At 31.5% G+C, this 18,809-nt stretch overlaps 1 protein-coding gene across 2 annotated transcripts; it reads right to left on the bottom strand.

Moving 5' to 3' along the window:
* Positions 1-2,484: 2,484 nt before the first annotated feature.
* LOC139487721 (uncharacterized) lies at positions 2,485-12,726 on the bottom strand. Of its 2 annotated transcripts, XR_011655871.1 has the most exons (5): positions 12,578-12,712; positions 10,765-10,893; positions 9,434-9,462; positions 6,249-6,365; positions 2,485-5,628 (listed from the first exon to the last, which is right to left on the bottom strand). XR_011655871.1 is itself a non-coding variant. In XM_071272751.1 (4 exons), exons 2-4 carry the CDS (start codon positions 10,886-10,888, stop codon positions 5,540-5,542), a joined length of 330 nt encoding a protein of 109 aa, XP_071128852.1. In that variant the 5' UTR covers positions 10,889-10,893; positions 12,578-12,726; the 3' UTR covers positions 2,485-5,539. The 2 variants fall into 2 exon arrangements, 1 of the variants encoding a protein (XP_071128852.1); XM_071272751.1 differs by lacking the exon at positions 9,434-9,462 and having other exon boundaries at positions 12,578-12,726.
* Positions 12,727-18,809: the final 6,083 nt, after the last annotated feature.

The following is an 18,809-nucleotide window of genomic DNA, read 5'->3' as shown; positions in this document are numbered from 1 at the left end:
GTATATGGTTAGATTCAGCATATCAAAGAACCAGAAGAATTCAATTTTTGATGAAATGAAATAAAGTTCAATTTTGGACCCTTTAGACCTAATTGTGGACGATTCTGATAACCGGGCCCAAACATAAAAAATCTAAATACATGGTTAGATTAAGCATATATCAAAGAACCCCATATATACAATTTTTGTTGAAATCAAACAGTTTAATTTTGGACCGCAATTTGGACCAACTTGAAAAACTGGGCCTATCATCAAAAATCTAAATACAAGTTAAGATTCAGCATATCAAAAACCATAAGGATTCAATTTTTGTTGATATCAAACAAAGTTTAATTTTGGACCATGATTTGGACCAACTTGAAAACTGGGCCCATAATAAAAATTATAAGTACATGTTTAACTTTAGATTCAGCATATCAAAGAACCCCAAGGATTCAATTTTTGGCTCCTAATTCCCAAACTGCTTGGGACCAAAACTTCCAAAATCAATCCCAACCTTCCTTTTATGGTCAAAAACCTTTCGTTTTAATTTCATAGATTTCTATTCACTTATACTAAAGTTATAGTGCGAAAAACCAAAAGTCTTCGGAAGCCGACGAGGACGCCAACGTGATACCAATATACGACCAAAAAATTTTCAATTTTTGCGGTTGTATAAAAATTTTCAAAATTTGTTTAAGGTACAATTGACGGTTATATTGTTTTATTTGTAGAACATCATTGCTGTTTACAGTTTCACTCTATTTAATAATATTCAAGATAATAACAACTAGATATCATTGAGATGGGAGCCATCTCTGTGGGCCCCGCTGTGAATAATGTGCATTAAAAAATTGTATCTTTACCATAGGACATGGGTTTGTCAACTTAAATCAAAGTTTTTGACCTTGACCTTTGACCTAGGAAGTTGTAAATAAATAATGACACACCCTTTGGTGTTGGTTTATAAACATGTCAAGTATAAACTTTGAAATGATAATGGTTCTCAAGATATAGAGCGGACACGATCTTTACCATAGGACATGGGGTTGTCAACTGAAACCAAAGTTTTTGACCTTGACCTTTGACCTAGGAAGTTGCACATAAATTATGACACACCCTTTGGTGTTGGTTTATATACATGTCAAGTATAAACTTTGAAATGATAACAGTTCTCAAGATATAGAGCAGACACGATCTTTACCATAGGACATGGGGTTGTCAACTGAAACCAAAGTTTTTGACCTTGACCTTTGACCTAGGAAGTTGTACATAAATTATGACATACCCTCTGATATTGGTTTATATACATTTCAGGTATAAACTTTAAAATGATAACGGTTCTCAAGATATAGAGCAGACACAATCTTTACCATAGGACATGGGGTTGTCAACTGAAACCAAAGTTTTTGACCTTGAACTTTGCCCTAGGCAGTCGTTCATAAATTATGACACACCCTCTGGTGGTGGTTAATAAACATGTAAATTATAAAGTATGAAATCATAACGGTTCTCAAGATATGGAGCGGACACAAAGTTAAAGTGTTACGGACGGACGGATGGACGGATGGACAGACTGATCACTATAGGGCCCTAATAATCCTGCAAAATTTCATTAAAATTACTAATTCAGGGGCATCAACTGCTTGTCTGGTTCGTCTGAAAACTTCAGGACATATAGATCTAAACCTGATAAATCTTTAAACCCTTGTTGTATTGCTCTAAATCCTTTAGTTTCCGAGATATAAGCAAAACTGCATTTTACCCCTATGTTCTATTTTTAGCAATGTGGGACTTGTTGGTTTCGAAGGTGGGGTCACCCGACACATTTTTGTTTTAACCAGAGACCATAATGATTATGGTCAAATTTGGTTGAATTTGAAACACAGTTTCAAAAGATTCTTGTAAAAAATTACAAATATTTACCAAATTTTTTATAAAAATTGACTTTAAAGGGCAATAACTCCTTATGGGGTCAATTGACAATTTTGGTCAAGTTAACCAAAAACTGCAAAATTTTCATAAAAATTACCCATTCAAGGGCAGCAACCTAACATCAGGTTGTCTGATTATTTGAAAATATAAGAGCAGATATATGAACATTTTTAAACCATGTCAGAATATATTGGAGGCCCATTGGTTGCCTTCGGCTGTTATCTGCTCTTGGGTTGGGTTGTTGTCTCTTTGACATATTCCCCATTTCCATTCTAAATTTTATTTACATCTCTATTACATGTAGAAATATCCTACAAAATATTAAGGCTGTAGCTCAAAAACTTAATGAAAGGATAGTCAGAAAACCATGTATCTTTATCAGGACGGACAAATGGAGTGACAGGGGTAAATTATAATGTCCAATGACATTTTGCCACAGGGGCAAAACAAGTTCTAGGTCAGACATATGTTATTGCATTCCAAAATTGATATCTTATTATTGAAATGTCAGGTACATTCACTCAATTTTAGTCTATCTAGGGGATCTGTGCTACTGATACACCATCTTAATTTTGGTTGCTGAATCCATATTTATTAACTCTCTGAAATTATTTTAATGATAGACATTTGAGAACAAAGAATACAACAATGTACAAAACTCAACTATCTAACAAATGATCAATTCTAAATATTACTGCAAAATATTAAATCTATGTTAGCATTTGCTTTATTATTCATTAGTAAGCTGTTGTTTTTTCTATGGTCGGGTTGTTGTCTCTTTGACACATTCCCCATTTCCATTCTCAATTTTATTAGTAACATACAAAAGAAATGTATATTATACAAAAGAAAATACATTTGTCACATAAAAATGTTAAGGTTTCTGCCTTATTGAACATTGAACATATTGCATACTGAATCTTATTTCCTCTATCAGCTAGTGGTCCTTAAAGTAGCGTATAAAACTCTCCTTTCTCAACAAATTAGAAAAATAATTTTGAACCCATTTTATGCCTTGGACAGCCTTTCAAAAATTTCTTTAGCAGCTACTAAGTATCTTAGCTTATCAATAGACCAATAACAGGTTTATGTATTGTTCTTAGCATTTCTTTAATTCTTAAAAAACAATTGCTTTAACACACTAGAATAATTTAACATTGCATTACTTTGTCGTTGCACTGTGACAGAACAGTTAGATACAGATTGTTAGAAGAGGAGGTTCCTTCTAAAGGTACTCATAGATAACAGAAGAACAAAAGTCTACACCTCCTGTATATATCTGTGTTAAGAGTTAGTCATAAGGGTTTAATGACCATCTTTAATATAAAAGCCTTACAGAAACCTCCTAAGGTGAGGTGTTCCAAGCTTAAGTTTTTAATTCTACCCATCATTACCTCTTTATATTTAGTTTACTTTTAAAAAAAAATCATTCCAGTCCATTTACTTTGACAGAACTTGCGCATCTGATTTATTGTCTATAAGAAATATTTGACAATTTGATTCATCTGCAGAGTTACAGTTCCTTTAAGCTTTAAATCTCCCCTCCCCCTTCATAGGATGCTAGTCAATTAGTCATTAGCCTATGTTCTCGCCCATCACAACTTTTAAATAAGGTAATGGGTTTACCAATAACTTTCAGACCTGACATTAACTGCTAACATGGCTTAATTCATGTATGTTGGCCATAAAATCTTAAACTGGATGAGACATGCATTATTAAAGAATATGTGGAGTATATATTAATGAGAAAAAAAACACTTTCCAGAAACACAAAAACATCAACAAAAGACATCTTAAGATTAAAATATAGTGTTCAAAAATAGACAAGAGTGTATAAAGTATGTCAAGCTTTAAGTTACCCCTGGTCCTTACAATAAAAATTTAACAGAAACTATCAAAAATATGATATAACTTAACACAACCAATGATGGGGCTCCTGATTCCCCGACAACTAGTTTAATGAACACTTAACCTTTACCCTTTACCCTTTGAATCACAATCTGCGGAATAACAAAAGATGTATAAATGATTGTACAATAAAAATCAGGTAAAAAAAGCAACTGAACATTATAATAAAACAATATAAATAAAACAATGATTAACACCGGTAATGTTGTATCAAGGAAATAATTGCAAACAAAATTAGATTCTTGCGTTAAAAACTATAAATAAACAAATACAGAGTATTCACACAATGATTTAACGACACCAGTATAATCAAAGTACTTACAGCTAATTTCCTAATCCATGTAGAGGAAGACTTTGGTTAGCTTGCTTGCTTTGTTTGTATACTGCACAATTATATAATTAAATTTAAATATGATATATACAGGTTTAACTATGTCAAAGGAAGAATGTTTTATATAGATAAAAAATGTTTTGTATTTTTATCGAGCTGTCCTTTTTTTTTATGTAAAAGTCTCTCATAACTCTTTTGAGAGTGGCTCTCGAATGTTTTTAAGATTGTTTTGTACTTTTAATTAAAACATGTTGTATATATTGTATTCATGTTTGTACTGTACATGTAGAGAGGTGAGACTATAATAAAATATTTGATTTGATTTGATTATATATTGTTTGGAAATGTCAATCTTCATTACAATGCTTGAATAAACAATTATACAAACAAAGCAAGCAAGCCAATCAAAGTTTTACTCTCCAAGCATTAGGAAATTAGTTGTAAGCAAAAAAAAAATCAACATTCTTGAACTTGAATGCTTTATAAATAATGCCAATGCAAAAGATTGATTGTGTAAGACTACTTTCATTTGATTCCTGCAATGTAAACTTTCAATAAACAGTCAATAGTAATTTATGTCATAATACATGGTTTTGATTTCTCAAGGAAAAAAACTGTAAAAAATTCAATGTTTTTTAAAGGGGCACTAGCTACGAGATATATAAAAGACTAAAGTAAGATTTTTTGATGTTCAATCAATAATGAAAGTGAAATAGTGAAATAATAATTCGCTTTTAGCATCCAAAATGGTTCAATTTTGTCAAATTAAGCTAAGAAACATTGATAATTACTCATTCACTTGCAAGTGAATTAGTTGACCTCATTACATCCGTATTCATGTGAACTTCAATTTAATCCCTTGCTAGAGATTGACAACACATGCATTGTACGTGTACTGGTTATTTAAGAAAAAGAATGTCAACAATGAAAGTGAAACTACGGTAAACCATTTGATTACTGATTCGATTCATATAAAATCACTCTTATACGGTTAAAAACAATAAGAAACATATATTTTTAATCTATAAAATAAACTCAAACAGACCTAAATAAATCCTATTGCACGTGTTGGTTTAATCTATTCATATCTTTATTTATGTTTACATCGCTTATATGATCATCTGAGGTCAAAGCAATAGTTAATTAGATGGCGTCTGGACTAAAATACACATGAAACAAACCTTCATATTATCTACCCCATGCTCTGTAAACAGTTTATTTTAGACTTTTGGTAGTTAGGATAAATGTTTTACATTATTATAAATCAAATATGAGAATTTGAGTCAAATCGGTGACCACAAATTTGACAGTGAGTGCCCCTTTAAAGCTGTGATTTTTAACAATAACATAGTTTAAAGCTCCTGTAAATAGAATATCACATATGTATTACTGGAAACCATTTTCTTGTCTCTTTATTCTTTTCTTTTTCTTTCGTAATCTTGGATCTTTTATTTCTCTTTTCAGAAGCACATCATCTACAAGATATAAGCCAAACTTAAACTCAATTTCATATAAATAAAATACAGGTAATTTAAGCAGTGCTTACAAAGTGATATTCCTTAGCCTTTTTGTCCATGTGTTTGAAAGCTGGGCCATTGCCTCTTTTACAGAGACCCAATATTATTTCTTTTTACAACATAATACATGCACTTGTTGAGGCCATTTAGACAGTTAAATTTAAGAAGTACATATGTAGTTAAGGCATTTTAAATATGAGCTGGAATATAACCTTGCTGTATTCTTAGAAATAACAAATATGTTAATTAGTACTTACTATGTAGACATTTCAACAAATACTATAGTGATTAGCTACAGGAAAATAAGTATCATTTATATCCTTTATGGCATTTAATATAACTAACATAGAATTCAAAGTTTGTGTTTACATAAAGCAAAGAAAAGAGATACCAAACTTTAACATCTGGCCCTCACTCAGATATAATTTACATCTCTTAGCTATAATGCCCCTCTAACATACAGACAGTATATGCAATAGTACTGGAGCTCTCATTTTCAGATTCTGTCATTGACTACAAGGTTTGGGGATAGTTATGGCAAAGCAAAAGTAGAGACTATTCTTGAATTGTAACAGTACCTCCTTGTATATTTTTGGAAGCTAGCATGTCATCTCTTTGCATAGCATCAATTGAATCCTGTAGATCTATGTTTTCTTTTCCATTTTCCTTCTTATCTTTGTGCGTTTTATTCAAACCTGTAATATACAGTTTTTAATATATTGGCAAAAAATAATAATATAAGTCTTATTATATTTAAAGAGTCCATAATATTTTGAGTATTCATTCTCCTAAGTTGTAATTACTAAGCTATTATATTTACGCAAGAAGAGTAAAAGTTGCCATCTTTGTCTAAAAAAAGATGCATTGTTGACATTAAAAAAAACTGTAAGCCAGAATAGTATTAACAATATATATGTAAAAAAAAAAAGCAATCAGTAAAAAAATACCACTCAACAAAAGCATGCATATAAATTATATGGCCATTTGAAAACATGCTTTTGATAAAAAATCATATTATAAACAGACATTAGAAAGGATAAATATATAGAACTAATTTTTAATCAACAAAAGCATACATGTATATTTAAAACCTTCTGTAGGGAGGACAATAATCCCCTTTCAGGGATCTTCTTCCATCCCCCATTAATGAGAGATATATATATCTTTATTACCAAAGTCTATATAAACTATAGGTATAAACATCCTCAGACCACCAATTAAATATCCCTATCTGTTCAACCAAATTTTGCAATTTTCACAGCTTTCTAAATATTTTACCTTAAGTTTGACTTCATAGAAACCAGGTATAACCTGAATTGTACATGTATCAGCTTTCTGCATGCCAATTTTCAACATACATTTAAAGCCTTCTAAGAAAAAAACTGACCTTCAAAAAGAGGTACTCCAAAAATAGCCCCTGGTTTTCTGGAAATCTTAAATTAGTATACTGTGGAGCGCATTAATCTTAAATTTTTAATGCAAACTCATAGACAAGTAAATTTTGGCATAAAATGGTATAAATATATTTCTCTTTCACCAAAAGTTTCATTTCTGCAAATTTGTTGGTTAGTTTAGGTAAACAAGGACATCAAACGCACTATTTTGTGTCAGAGTAGGTCTACTTTTACATACATTCTAAATTTGAGGGAGTAATTGGTGGTCTGACACCTCCTTAGATCTGTGTTTGAAAAACTCCATGAAAACGGCAGGAAAGTTATCCACCTCAAATAATTTAGGAATGTTAAGTGATTTGTACAGGTCACTGTCAAATAAAAGTCATGATGAAGAAGCAGCAAGTAAAAACATTTGACTGTATTTCTCTCAACTATAACTGTCAATTCATTATTCATACTTTGGTTACCAATTTTTGTGGATATGGAAGTTACAGGGGAACCACAAATTGAAATATTCAACGAATTACATATGATTGGCATGTAAGCAGACCAAATTTGGCAAAAACAGGAAATAAAATATCCACAAAAATGCAAGTTTTCCTCAATCCATGAAAGTTGGTACCCACAAAAGTAAAGGAATCCTCTGCAGTTGATGAATTTGCATCACGGTGACTATTACAGAATGTTAAAGCTTAAAAATTCTTATTTTTCAAGATAACAAAGTTATGACTTTAAACTCAGAATTGCCAAAACATTAATAACTTTACACTTAAGTCAAATGTCAAGGTCATATGTAAGTCAGGGTGGTACAAGACACAGAGTAATAAAGTGGTTAACTAACAGGTCAAATATCATAAATCTACCTTAAAAATACTTAAAAGATATCAGAGTTTTAAGGTCTGAACTAGAATTCAATAATTACAGCTTTATCGTCTAAGCTAGATCAAGGTTATATGTCAATCAGGTTAATTTAAAACTTTTGATATTATGGTCAATCATGCTAAATATGAATTGTCAAATAAAATAGTTTTGGACACATTTAGGTTCACAACTTATTCTCGTGTCAGTAAAGCATTGGCGGATCCAGGGGGGGGGGGGTTCCTGGGGTTGGAACCCCCACTTTATTTTGGCCGATCAATGCATTTGAATGGGGACATATAGTTGGAACCCCCTCCCCCCCTTTGTCCTGGGTTGGGAACCCCCCTTTTTAAAATGGCTGGATCCGCCCCTGGTAAAGTTACCTCAAATCTTAATAAAAATTGATCTTGAGGTCAAAGTTCATGACCTTATGTCATAATGTTGTACACCACATATTTTCTTAAGGGAAATTGAACCATATTTCATGAATTATGTTGATGACATTTTAGTGCAGACATACATATTGAAGAAGATTAACAACAACAAATCAGGTTAAAACATCTTGGTTAGTAGAGCAGTACATATTGAGGACATCAATGCATATGGAAATGCTAAAAATATATGTGCATAGTAATCTAATTCTGTGAAAAATACATGGTATTAGTAGAAGTTGAGGTTAAGCTATGGTAAACTTGTAAAAAATATGCCAGTTTGAAATCAACCCTTAAAAAACTTTGTAAATGACATAATTTATAAACTTCTTCCCTATTTAAATTGAGTTTAAATTGAGTTTTTAAAATAGTATTATCAGTTCATTTGTACTCTTTAAGCTATAATCAAGACAACATTCCATTTCCATGCCAAAGGAGTAAATTGATATCTTAAACTATTTTAATTAAGAAGAAAGTTTTACTGTTCACAACATATATATACTGGTGTGTATATATATATATATAATTCATCTAAATATCAGCACAGCAATGTTAGATCTGTTTCTTCACTGGAAGGGATTCGAACTCATGCTACTGAGATATTGTGGTACCAAATCGCCTTGCAGTTTGCCCTACCCTAGACCACTCGACCATCTAGGCTCTATATGTATTTAAAACCCGCCTATAAGATACTCTAAGCAAACACATATAAGGTCTATTAGTTGAACAAAATGAGTGTTGAAAGTTGATCATGCAGTAGAAATAAATTCTGACATAAACAAGCAACATTTTTAAATATCTAATTCACAGACATTCTGGTATCTCTATTAGAAATAAGACAGATCTATCTCCTTTTAACCATTCTGTTTGATACTTAAAACACCAGTACAAAACATATTCTTACAGCAATATGCAAGGTTGATTTCTATATGGCTTAGTTCAATAAAACACTCTTTTGATAAATATTTGCTATAACTACAATTTATACATAACTACTATTTATGGGGGAAATTTCCGTCAAATAAAAATTAAAATGTGAAGATTTTTAGAAATCCACAACCAATATCAAGTGTCATTTACCTCAGTATAAACCATTACCACTGATAAAGCTGAAAAATTAATATCTATGCATCAAATAAGGATAAACATAAAAATTGTTTGCATGTAGATGGAAAAATTAGTATTGCATTGCTACTATTACCCCTATCTCAGGATCAGGATATCTCAAGATTACCCTGAGATATCCTGGGAATATCTTCGCAAGGGCAGCAGCGCAACTATGATGCTATTATGTTAAAAGCTTGAATCAAATAAAGCTACTTCCCTGGCAGAGCAGAAATACTGCATCAATTATATGTAGGAATATGTGGTAGGAGTGCCAATGAGACAACTCCATCCAAGTCACAATTTATAAAAGTCAGGTTATATTCAGACAAAACTCATCATCACTGAAGGTTTTATGGTCACCATAAGAAAACTGATGTCAGACTTGAGAAATATTTTCCAATTCCAAATGTGTTCTTTTCTCATATCCAATTTGATGCATTGGATTTTGAAATGACCTGTTTTAAATACTCTCAATGCATTGTCACAGTTGGCATAAAACATTCTTCTGAAGTTCCTAATATTATCATTTTCTGTTGGGATGGAAATTTCGCTATTTTAGAATCTGAGACACTTGAACTAGTAATTTGATGTCACACAACATTGTTATTTGTTGTATCAGAAATTTTCTCTTATAGCCTCAAAATTTTACAGGAATTTTTTTTATGTCCAGTTATGGCAGACAAATAGCTGTCCATTGTACATTGTATAGTATAATGTTGTTTTGTTTCTGGTATTGTTGTGTCCAAAAACAAATGTTCATCTTAACTGACATGCTCAGTGTGGGCTGACTTCAATTTGTTTTATGGTATTTTAGTAATTTCAATAACTAGAGATCAGCCCAATGAGTTGTTGATAGTAATTTTTCAAAAGCTTTGAATTATAATTTGTCATTAATATTAGGGTAGTTTATATGGTATAAGTGTTGTAATGCACTTTAGTTTTATAACATTTTCATTCCTTTTAAAACATTCACTTTACTACTGTTAGTAAAGATTTTGTTCACAATCAATGGCAAACAAGTACAATGTACATGATGGTGGGGCTTAAATTCTCTTGGCAGGAACTTAACAGGCTCTTTTAGATCTATACATTATTTTGAAACTTTGGATCAATGCAAGTCATCTTATATCTAAGAAATGATCAGTGTGCAAACTATTATAAAATGGTATCTAAATGTATAATATGGCCTCCTCTTCGAAGCTGATGGTTGAGATGTACAAATAAATATTAAAAAAAATTCAAATCATTATTCTTGAAATTTGTGTTTTTCAAATTTGATAACAATAAATACCATGAATACTCACTGGTTAGGATAAGAAGGATAACATGTAAAATAAGGAACAAAGCAGCAAACTTTGGAAAGAATCTTATAAACTTAGATACAGTATTTGGTGAGCAGCATACCTGCATACAACTTCGTATGGACATGGTTTCTAAAAATAAAGAAAAAGAAATTCATATCATTTACCATATTTAAAGTAACTTGGAACATGTATCTCTTAAAACATCTAAAAGATTGTTTTAATTAAATATCAGTCATATATTTTTATCCCAAGAAATGTTCTTTTAAATTTTTCAGACTCATAATAATTTTCACACACTTACTCAAACTTATGATATTGTTGATGCCAATACTATATGTCATTTATGAATTTGACATTATTTTGTAACTTTTACTTTTAACTTATCTATCCCAAATTCATGTATTTGGTTTTGATGTTATATTTGTCATTCTCATAGGATTTTGTTTAATGCTTAGTCCGTTTCTGTGTGTGTTACATTTTAATGTTGTGTAGTTGTTCTCCTCTTATATTTAATGCGTTTCCCTCAGTTTTAGTTTGTTACCCGGATTTTGTTTTTTGTCCATGGATTTATGAGTTTTGAACAGCGGTATATACTACTGATGTCTTTATTTACCTGTTTTGAAAATTGTATATTTCTTAACATTTTTTATTTCATTATTCATGTATGAATGTGTGTTTGTTTGATATTTTGTAATTGTTTGTTATATTTCATTGTATTTCATGAGGGGCTCAGGGAAGATTAGCTTTATAGCTAACTGTGTAACCCTCTTTAAATAAAGAATTATTATCATTATTATTATTATTTAGTCCAAATAATTATGACGTCTTGAAAGGCTATTATAATTTTTTTCTTTGACGCCTTACTTCGTCTAGCCTTTCAAGACGTCATAATTATTTGGACTAATTATTATTATACAAATCCTTGGTTAAATATATATTGCATAGACATTAGTCAGGATTAATTGAATATTAATTTTTGAAGAAATGATGACCGAAAGACGTCTTGGTTTATTGTGTTTGTTGGGTTGTTGTCTCATTGTTACAGGTGTTGCGATATTTATTGTTTTTGTTGGTTGTTGATAGAATTTTCCTTAGTCTTTACAATTTTAATATAATTTAAACAAATCCTGAAAAGGGAAGGTAAACTAATCAAACATGCTTAAGCAACACACTCAAGTTAAAATCAATTGTTCTGTGTGAGATGATGGGTGACATATGTACAATCGTTTGTCTATATACAAGGAAGTTAAATTAAAAAAATAATAATTTTTTTATTACATTTGTTAATTTATTAAGAATTGTTTGCAAGAATGCAGAATGTCCATATTGGTGGAAAAATTGCTGGGACTATTACACTAACTTGTAAAATTGTAAAGACTCAGTGTAGAGGGGGAGGACAGGGGGTACCCTTCTCCCTTCTCCCACCCCTCTTCTCCTTTCTCCTACCCCTCTTCTCCTTATTTTATTTTTTTTAATTTACCGGAAAAAAGAGATATTTTATTTTTTCATATTTTATTTTTTTCTCCAACTTTTTCTCCTTTCTCCCAGCCTTCCTCTCCTTTCTCCTACCCCCTTTCTCCCTGTCTCCCTTACCCCTGTCCTCCCCTCAGTGTAGGCCTAGTCCAAATAATTATGACGTCTTGAAAGGCTATTTTTGACGCCTTACTTCGAAGTAACAAAGAAAAAAATTATAATAGCCTTTCAAGACGTCATAATTATAAGTGTAGGCCTAGATCATCTAGATGAATTTCCTATCCCTATTGTGATGATCTAGGCCTACACTAGTATTTTTATTTATGCAAAATCTTTTCACCTTTTTTTGTATTTCAACTAATCAACTGGACAATTTATGAGCAGCTTTGTCTGTATATATCTCACTGCTATTTTTATGATGTTGATAACATTTTTGGGGTTTCCACCCTCATTCAGAACCGGAAATCATTTTTCTAATATTTTCTAAATGGTCCTATTAGAAGGGGAGGATAAGTGTATATTTCCGTACTTAAGGAGGTATGGGTGTCTTCCTCCATCTTGGATTGTAAAAAACAGAGAATCAAAGGTCCAGATTTTCCATCAAGTTAGCAAAATTTGATGCAGGAATGCAGATGTTTAATGTACATTTTCATTTAAAAGTACCAATTTATAAGAATATAACTTCTAAATATTGATATTTTTGTAAATGTTAATTATTTTTGGTTGTTTTTATCTTTTTTTAAAATTGGCATTTTAAGGGGAGGTAACTCCAAAAAAGTGCATTTTCTGAAGGATTCTGTATGGAATTTTCCTATTTTGTATTTTAGCCGGAACAAACGTACGGTGACCCTATCTTTTCTTTTGATATTCTCAAAGCAGTGTCTAAAAGCTATCTTTTCCTGAAGTATTTAACAATTCTATCATTTTGTTTAGTTTCTAATCACAAAATGGTGTTTTTTTCTGTATAATCCATACAAAATGTGTCATTTTGTCCCGTCCTGTAGCTTGAGAAAATGCGCGGTGACCTATCATTTTTATTATATTTTTCAACATGTATCAATAGATACAACGTTTTGGCAAAGTATGAACAAATTCTATCATTTTTATTTTAGACTCCCCGGCATACCACCTTAAATGACCTATTGTTGGAAATTAATACATCATATCTCAAACCGTGATAGGTTTAACAGGCTATTATTTCCTACATTTTGTCGAGTGTTCACTTGACACTGAGAGGTCCTTACCTTTTCGATGAGTTTATGACTGCATGAATTGCCCTCCCCCTTTCCAAGTCAATTTTGATTACTTTTAAATTATTGTCAATCACTTGTATCACGCGATCTGCTTATTTTAATCTCTAAAAGCTTGTTAGATGTCGATAAGCTACATGTGTACACTGATTGGAGAAGCAGGGATAACTACAGCTCATTTTAAAAGGGGGGAGTTCCAACCAAGGATAAAAAGGTGGAGGATTCCAACCACAAGTCGCAATTTAAAAGCATTGGTCGTCAAAAAAACAGCTGGACATGAATAACAACTGTCATATGTCGGTTTGGTATAGTTAAGACGTTTGGTAAAATCACGGAAAAGAGGGGGAGGGGTCACAACATAGGGTTTTGGGGGTACAGATGTGCAGTTGGGATTTCAAAAAACTGACCACCATTCATATATTGTAGTTTTTGTGAAATCCTGACCCATAAACACGGTCCTATTAAAAAGCGCCCGGGGAAGGAAAAAAGCGCCCGGGAGAATAAAATAAAAATATTTTATAACAACAAATGTTTTCCTGAATAAAAAAAAACTTTGATTTTTTTTTCCCTTAATATTTATAAATGGAATATGTACGATGCTATACATCTAAAGTGTGTAGATAGTGTTGTTGCACTATAACATATTAGATTTCAAAATTGTATATAAGTAAGTAAGAAAGTAAATGTTATAAACAATAGTAATTAAATAGAAAAAATCATGAACAATATTGTCCTCGGTCAAAACGTATATTTCGTTATTTACAAATAATCAGTGCCCGATGTCTAATATTCGCAACTGTTTTAACTACGGTTCATGTATAGTACTGCTTTATTTGATGATTTATTATGTGTAACTCTTTAAATTTTGATTAAATTAATATTTATCTGCGAAATTTAAGTTTTTTTTTGCATTTTTCATTTTTATATCGTTTTTTAAAAACATGTCTTTTGATGTCTTACATTTTATAAAGCTTCAACATAAACTGTGATCCATTATTATCTGTTTTTCGAAATCGTATTCATGTATTATTGTTAAAATCGAAACATTCATACTTGTTTTTGTGCTTTATTACAAATGTCTATTATCTGAATTTGCAAAAAAAATATGTCTAAAATAAAAAAATAAAAATCAATGTGCATAACTTATATCATCGACACAAAGTTGTCTCATGCCAATGCAATATCTATATATTTTCCCCGGGCGCTTTTTCTCCACCCGGGCGCTCCCGGGCGCTTTTTAGTAGGACACCATAAACATATTTCTTGGCAAAATCATAAGCCATTCATATATTCCTTAGTTATCACATATTATTATTTTGTTACATCTTGACTTGATTTTTAACGATAAAACAGCATTTATACACAAATCTTATCGACATATGAAAATTGAATATTGACCCATTGACATATTACTGTGGTGAAAAAATCAACCCATCGATATATTTGATCTGTCAAAAAAAGAGACCTATTCCAGTGGCATATTTGTATATATAATTTGGATTTAATCACTTGTTTTATTGTAACCATAAGTTAACATGCATTTGTGAAAAATAGAATTATTAATTTATACATTAGTTATATAATTTATGCCAGAGTAAAGTATTGAACAACAACAGCTAACTAGACATCAATGATAAACATGAATAACAACAACAGTTGACAAGACATCAATGATAAACATGAATAACAACAGCTGACTAGACATCAATGATGGACATGAATAACAACAACAGCTGACTAGATTTCAATGATAAACATGAATAACAACAATAGCTGACTAGATATCAATGATAAACATGAATAACAACAACAGCTGACAAGACATCAATGATGAACATGAATAACAACAACAGCTGACTAGACATCAATGATAAACATGAATAACAACAACAGCTGACTAGATATCAATGATAAACATGAATAACAACAACAGCTGAGAAGACATCAATGATAAACATGAATAATAACAACAGCTGACTAGACATCAATGATAAACATGAATAATAAAAAAAAAACAGCTGACTAAATATCAATGATAATATCAGATTATTACATGGCATTTTTCATATCGCATGTATTATCAGCCCTAGGTTCAATAGCAGCCCAAGAGCCGCATGGCTCGAGGGCTGATATTGACCGAGGGCTGATAATACATGCGATATGAAAAATGACATGTTATGATCTTTTTATCATATGCTTCAACAGTAGAGAAAAATAACAGATTCATTATAATATATTGATCATTTTCGTGGTTCCCGAAGTTTAAAGAGTAAAAAGGTTCACGGCCGTCGGACCCAAAATTTGATACATTCAATATGAAATCTTTCTATCATATGCCTTAACAGAGAGAGAAGAAAAAAAAACACATTTTAATATGGACGAATCGACAAAAAAATAATTCAACAATATACATAATAATCATTGTTTGGAAAAGTCAATTTTTTAAAGAAACTTTCTAAATTATATTTCAGAAAAACTTAAAAAATGCATTTATTAAATATTTTTTTTTTTTTTTTTTTTTTTTTTTTTTCTATTATTTTAAACAATATACTTTCCAGTATTCAAATAATTGTTTTGTACACTACTTTGTAATGTTTTTCACTGAAAATGTAGCATTGAGGTGTATTTTCCGGAATTAGCCGAGTATTACCGGAATGCCATGTGATAACGTTACGGAAAGGCATGTGATAACAATCGAAGCATGTGATAAACTTTTCATATCAGCCCGCTAAGCACCAATTCGAAAAATATGGAATTTACGTCAATTTAATGCTATTATCATACGGTAAAATTTATATGTTATTCAGTCTAAGTATATGATAAACATTAATAATAAAAAACAGCTGACTAGACATCAATGATAAATATGAATAACAACAACAGCTGAACAGACATCAATGATGGACACGAATAACAACAGCTGACTAGACACCAATGAAACATATGAATAACAACAACAGCTAACTTGACATCAATGATGGACATGAATAACAATAACAGCTTATTAGACATCAATGAAACATATGAATAACAACAACAGCTGACTATACATCATTGATAAACATGAATAACAACAACAGCTGACTAGACATCAATGATTAATATAAATAACAACAACAGCTGATAAGACATCAATGATAAACATGAATAACAACAACAGCTCACAACACATTAATGTTGAATATGAATAACAACAACAGCTAACTAGACATCAATGATAAATATTAATGACAACAACAGCTGACTAGACATCAATGATGGACATGCATAATAACGACAGCTGACAAGACATCAATGATAAATATGAATAACAACAGCAGCTGACAAGACATAAATAATAAATATTAATAACAACAACAGCTGACTAGACACCAATGATTGACATGAGTAACAAAAGTAGCTGACTAGACATCAATGATGAATAACAATAACACATGACTAGATATCAATGATGGACACGAATAACAACAGCTGACTAGACACCAATGAAACATATGAATAACAACAACAGCTGACTAGACATCAACGATGATCATACATTACAACAACAGCTGACTAGACATTAATGATAAGCACGAATTAGAACAACAGCTGATTAGACATCAATGATGAATATGAATAACAACAACAGCTGACTAGACACCAATGATCAACACGAATAAGAACAACAGCTGATTAGACATCAATGATAGACACGAATACCTACAAACAGCTGACCAGACACCAATGATGAACATAAATTACAACAACAGCTGACTAGACATAAATGATAAGCACGAATTAGAACAACAGCTGACTAGACATCAATGATGGACATGAATAATAGCAACTGACTAGACATCAACGATGATCATAAATTACAACAACAGCTGACTAGACATCAATGATGACCACGAATTACAACAACAGCTGACTAGACATCAATGACGAATATGAATAACAACAGCAGCTGACTAGACACCAATGATCAACACGAATAAGAACAACAGCTGATTAGACATCAATGATAGACAGGAATACCTAAAAACAGCTGACCAGACACCAATGATGACCATAAATTACAACAACAGCTGACTAGACATTAATGATGACCACGAATTAGAACAACAGCTGATTAGACATCAATGATAGACACGAATACCTAAAAACAGCTGACCAGACACCAATGATGAACATAAATTACAACAACAGCTGACTAGACATTAATGATAAGCACGAATTAGAACAACAGCTGACTAGACATCAATGATGGACACGAACAACAACAGCTGGCTAGGCATCAATGATGGTCATGAATAACAACAACAGATGACTAGACATCAATGATAAACACGAATAAGAACAACAGCTGATTAGACATCAATGATAGACACGAATACCTAAAAACAGCTGACCAGACACCAATGATGAACATAAATTACAACAACAGCTGACTAGACATTAATGATAAGCACGAATTAGAACAACAGCTGACTAGACATCAATGATGGACATGAACAACAGCAGCTGACTAGACATCAATGATAAATATGAATAACAACAACAGCTGGCTAGGCATCAATGATGGACATGAATAACAACAAAAGCTGACTAGACATCAATGATAAACACGAATAACAACGATTGCTCACAAGACATCAATGATGAATATGAATTACAACAGCAACAGTTTGGACATCAATGATAAATATGAATAATAATAGCAGCGGATTAGACACCAATGATAAACAAAAAAAGCAACAACAGCTGACTAGACATCAATGATGGACATGAATAACAGCATCAGTCGATTAGAAACAATTGATGGACCTGAATGACAACAACATCTGACTAGACATCAATGATAACCATGAATAACAACAACAACTGACTAGACATCAACGATGAACATGAACAACAACAGCTGACTAGGCATCAATGATAAATGATAAATATGAATAACAACAACAGCTGGGTAGGCATCAATGATGGACATGAATAACAACAACAGCTGACTAGACATCAATGACAAACATGAATTACAACAGTTGACTAGACATCAATGATAAATATGAAAAACAACAAAAGCTAATTAGACATCAATGATAAACACGAATAACAACGACTGCTCCAAACATCAATGATGAATATGAATAATAATAGCAGTGGACTAGACACCAATGATAAACAAAAAAAAAACAACAACAGCTGACTAGACATCAATGATGGACATGAATAACAGCAACAGTCGATTCGAAACAATTGATGGACCTGAATGACAACAACAGCTGACTAGAAATCAATGCAAAATATGAATAACAACAACAGCTGACTAGACATCAA

This window comes from Mytilus edulis, chromosome 9 (assembly GCF_963676685.1).
Source record: "Mytilus edulis chromosome 9, xbMytEdul2.2, whole genome shotgun sequence".
NCBI lineage: Eukaryota > Metazoa > Mollusca > Bivalvia > Mytilida > Mytilidae > Mytilus > Mytilus edulis.
Note: the sequence above shows the minus strand (reverse complement) of the source record. Positions and strands in the feature narration are given on the sequence as shown.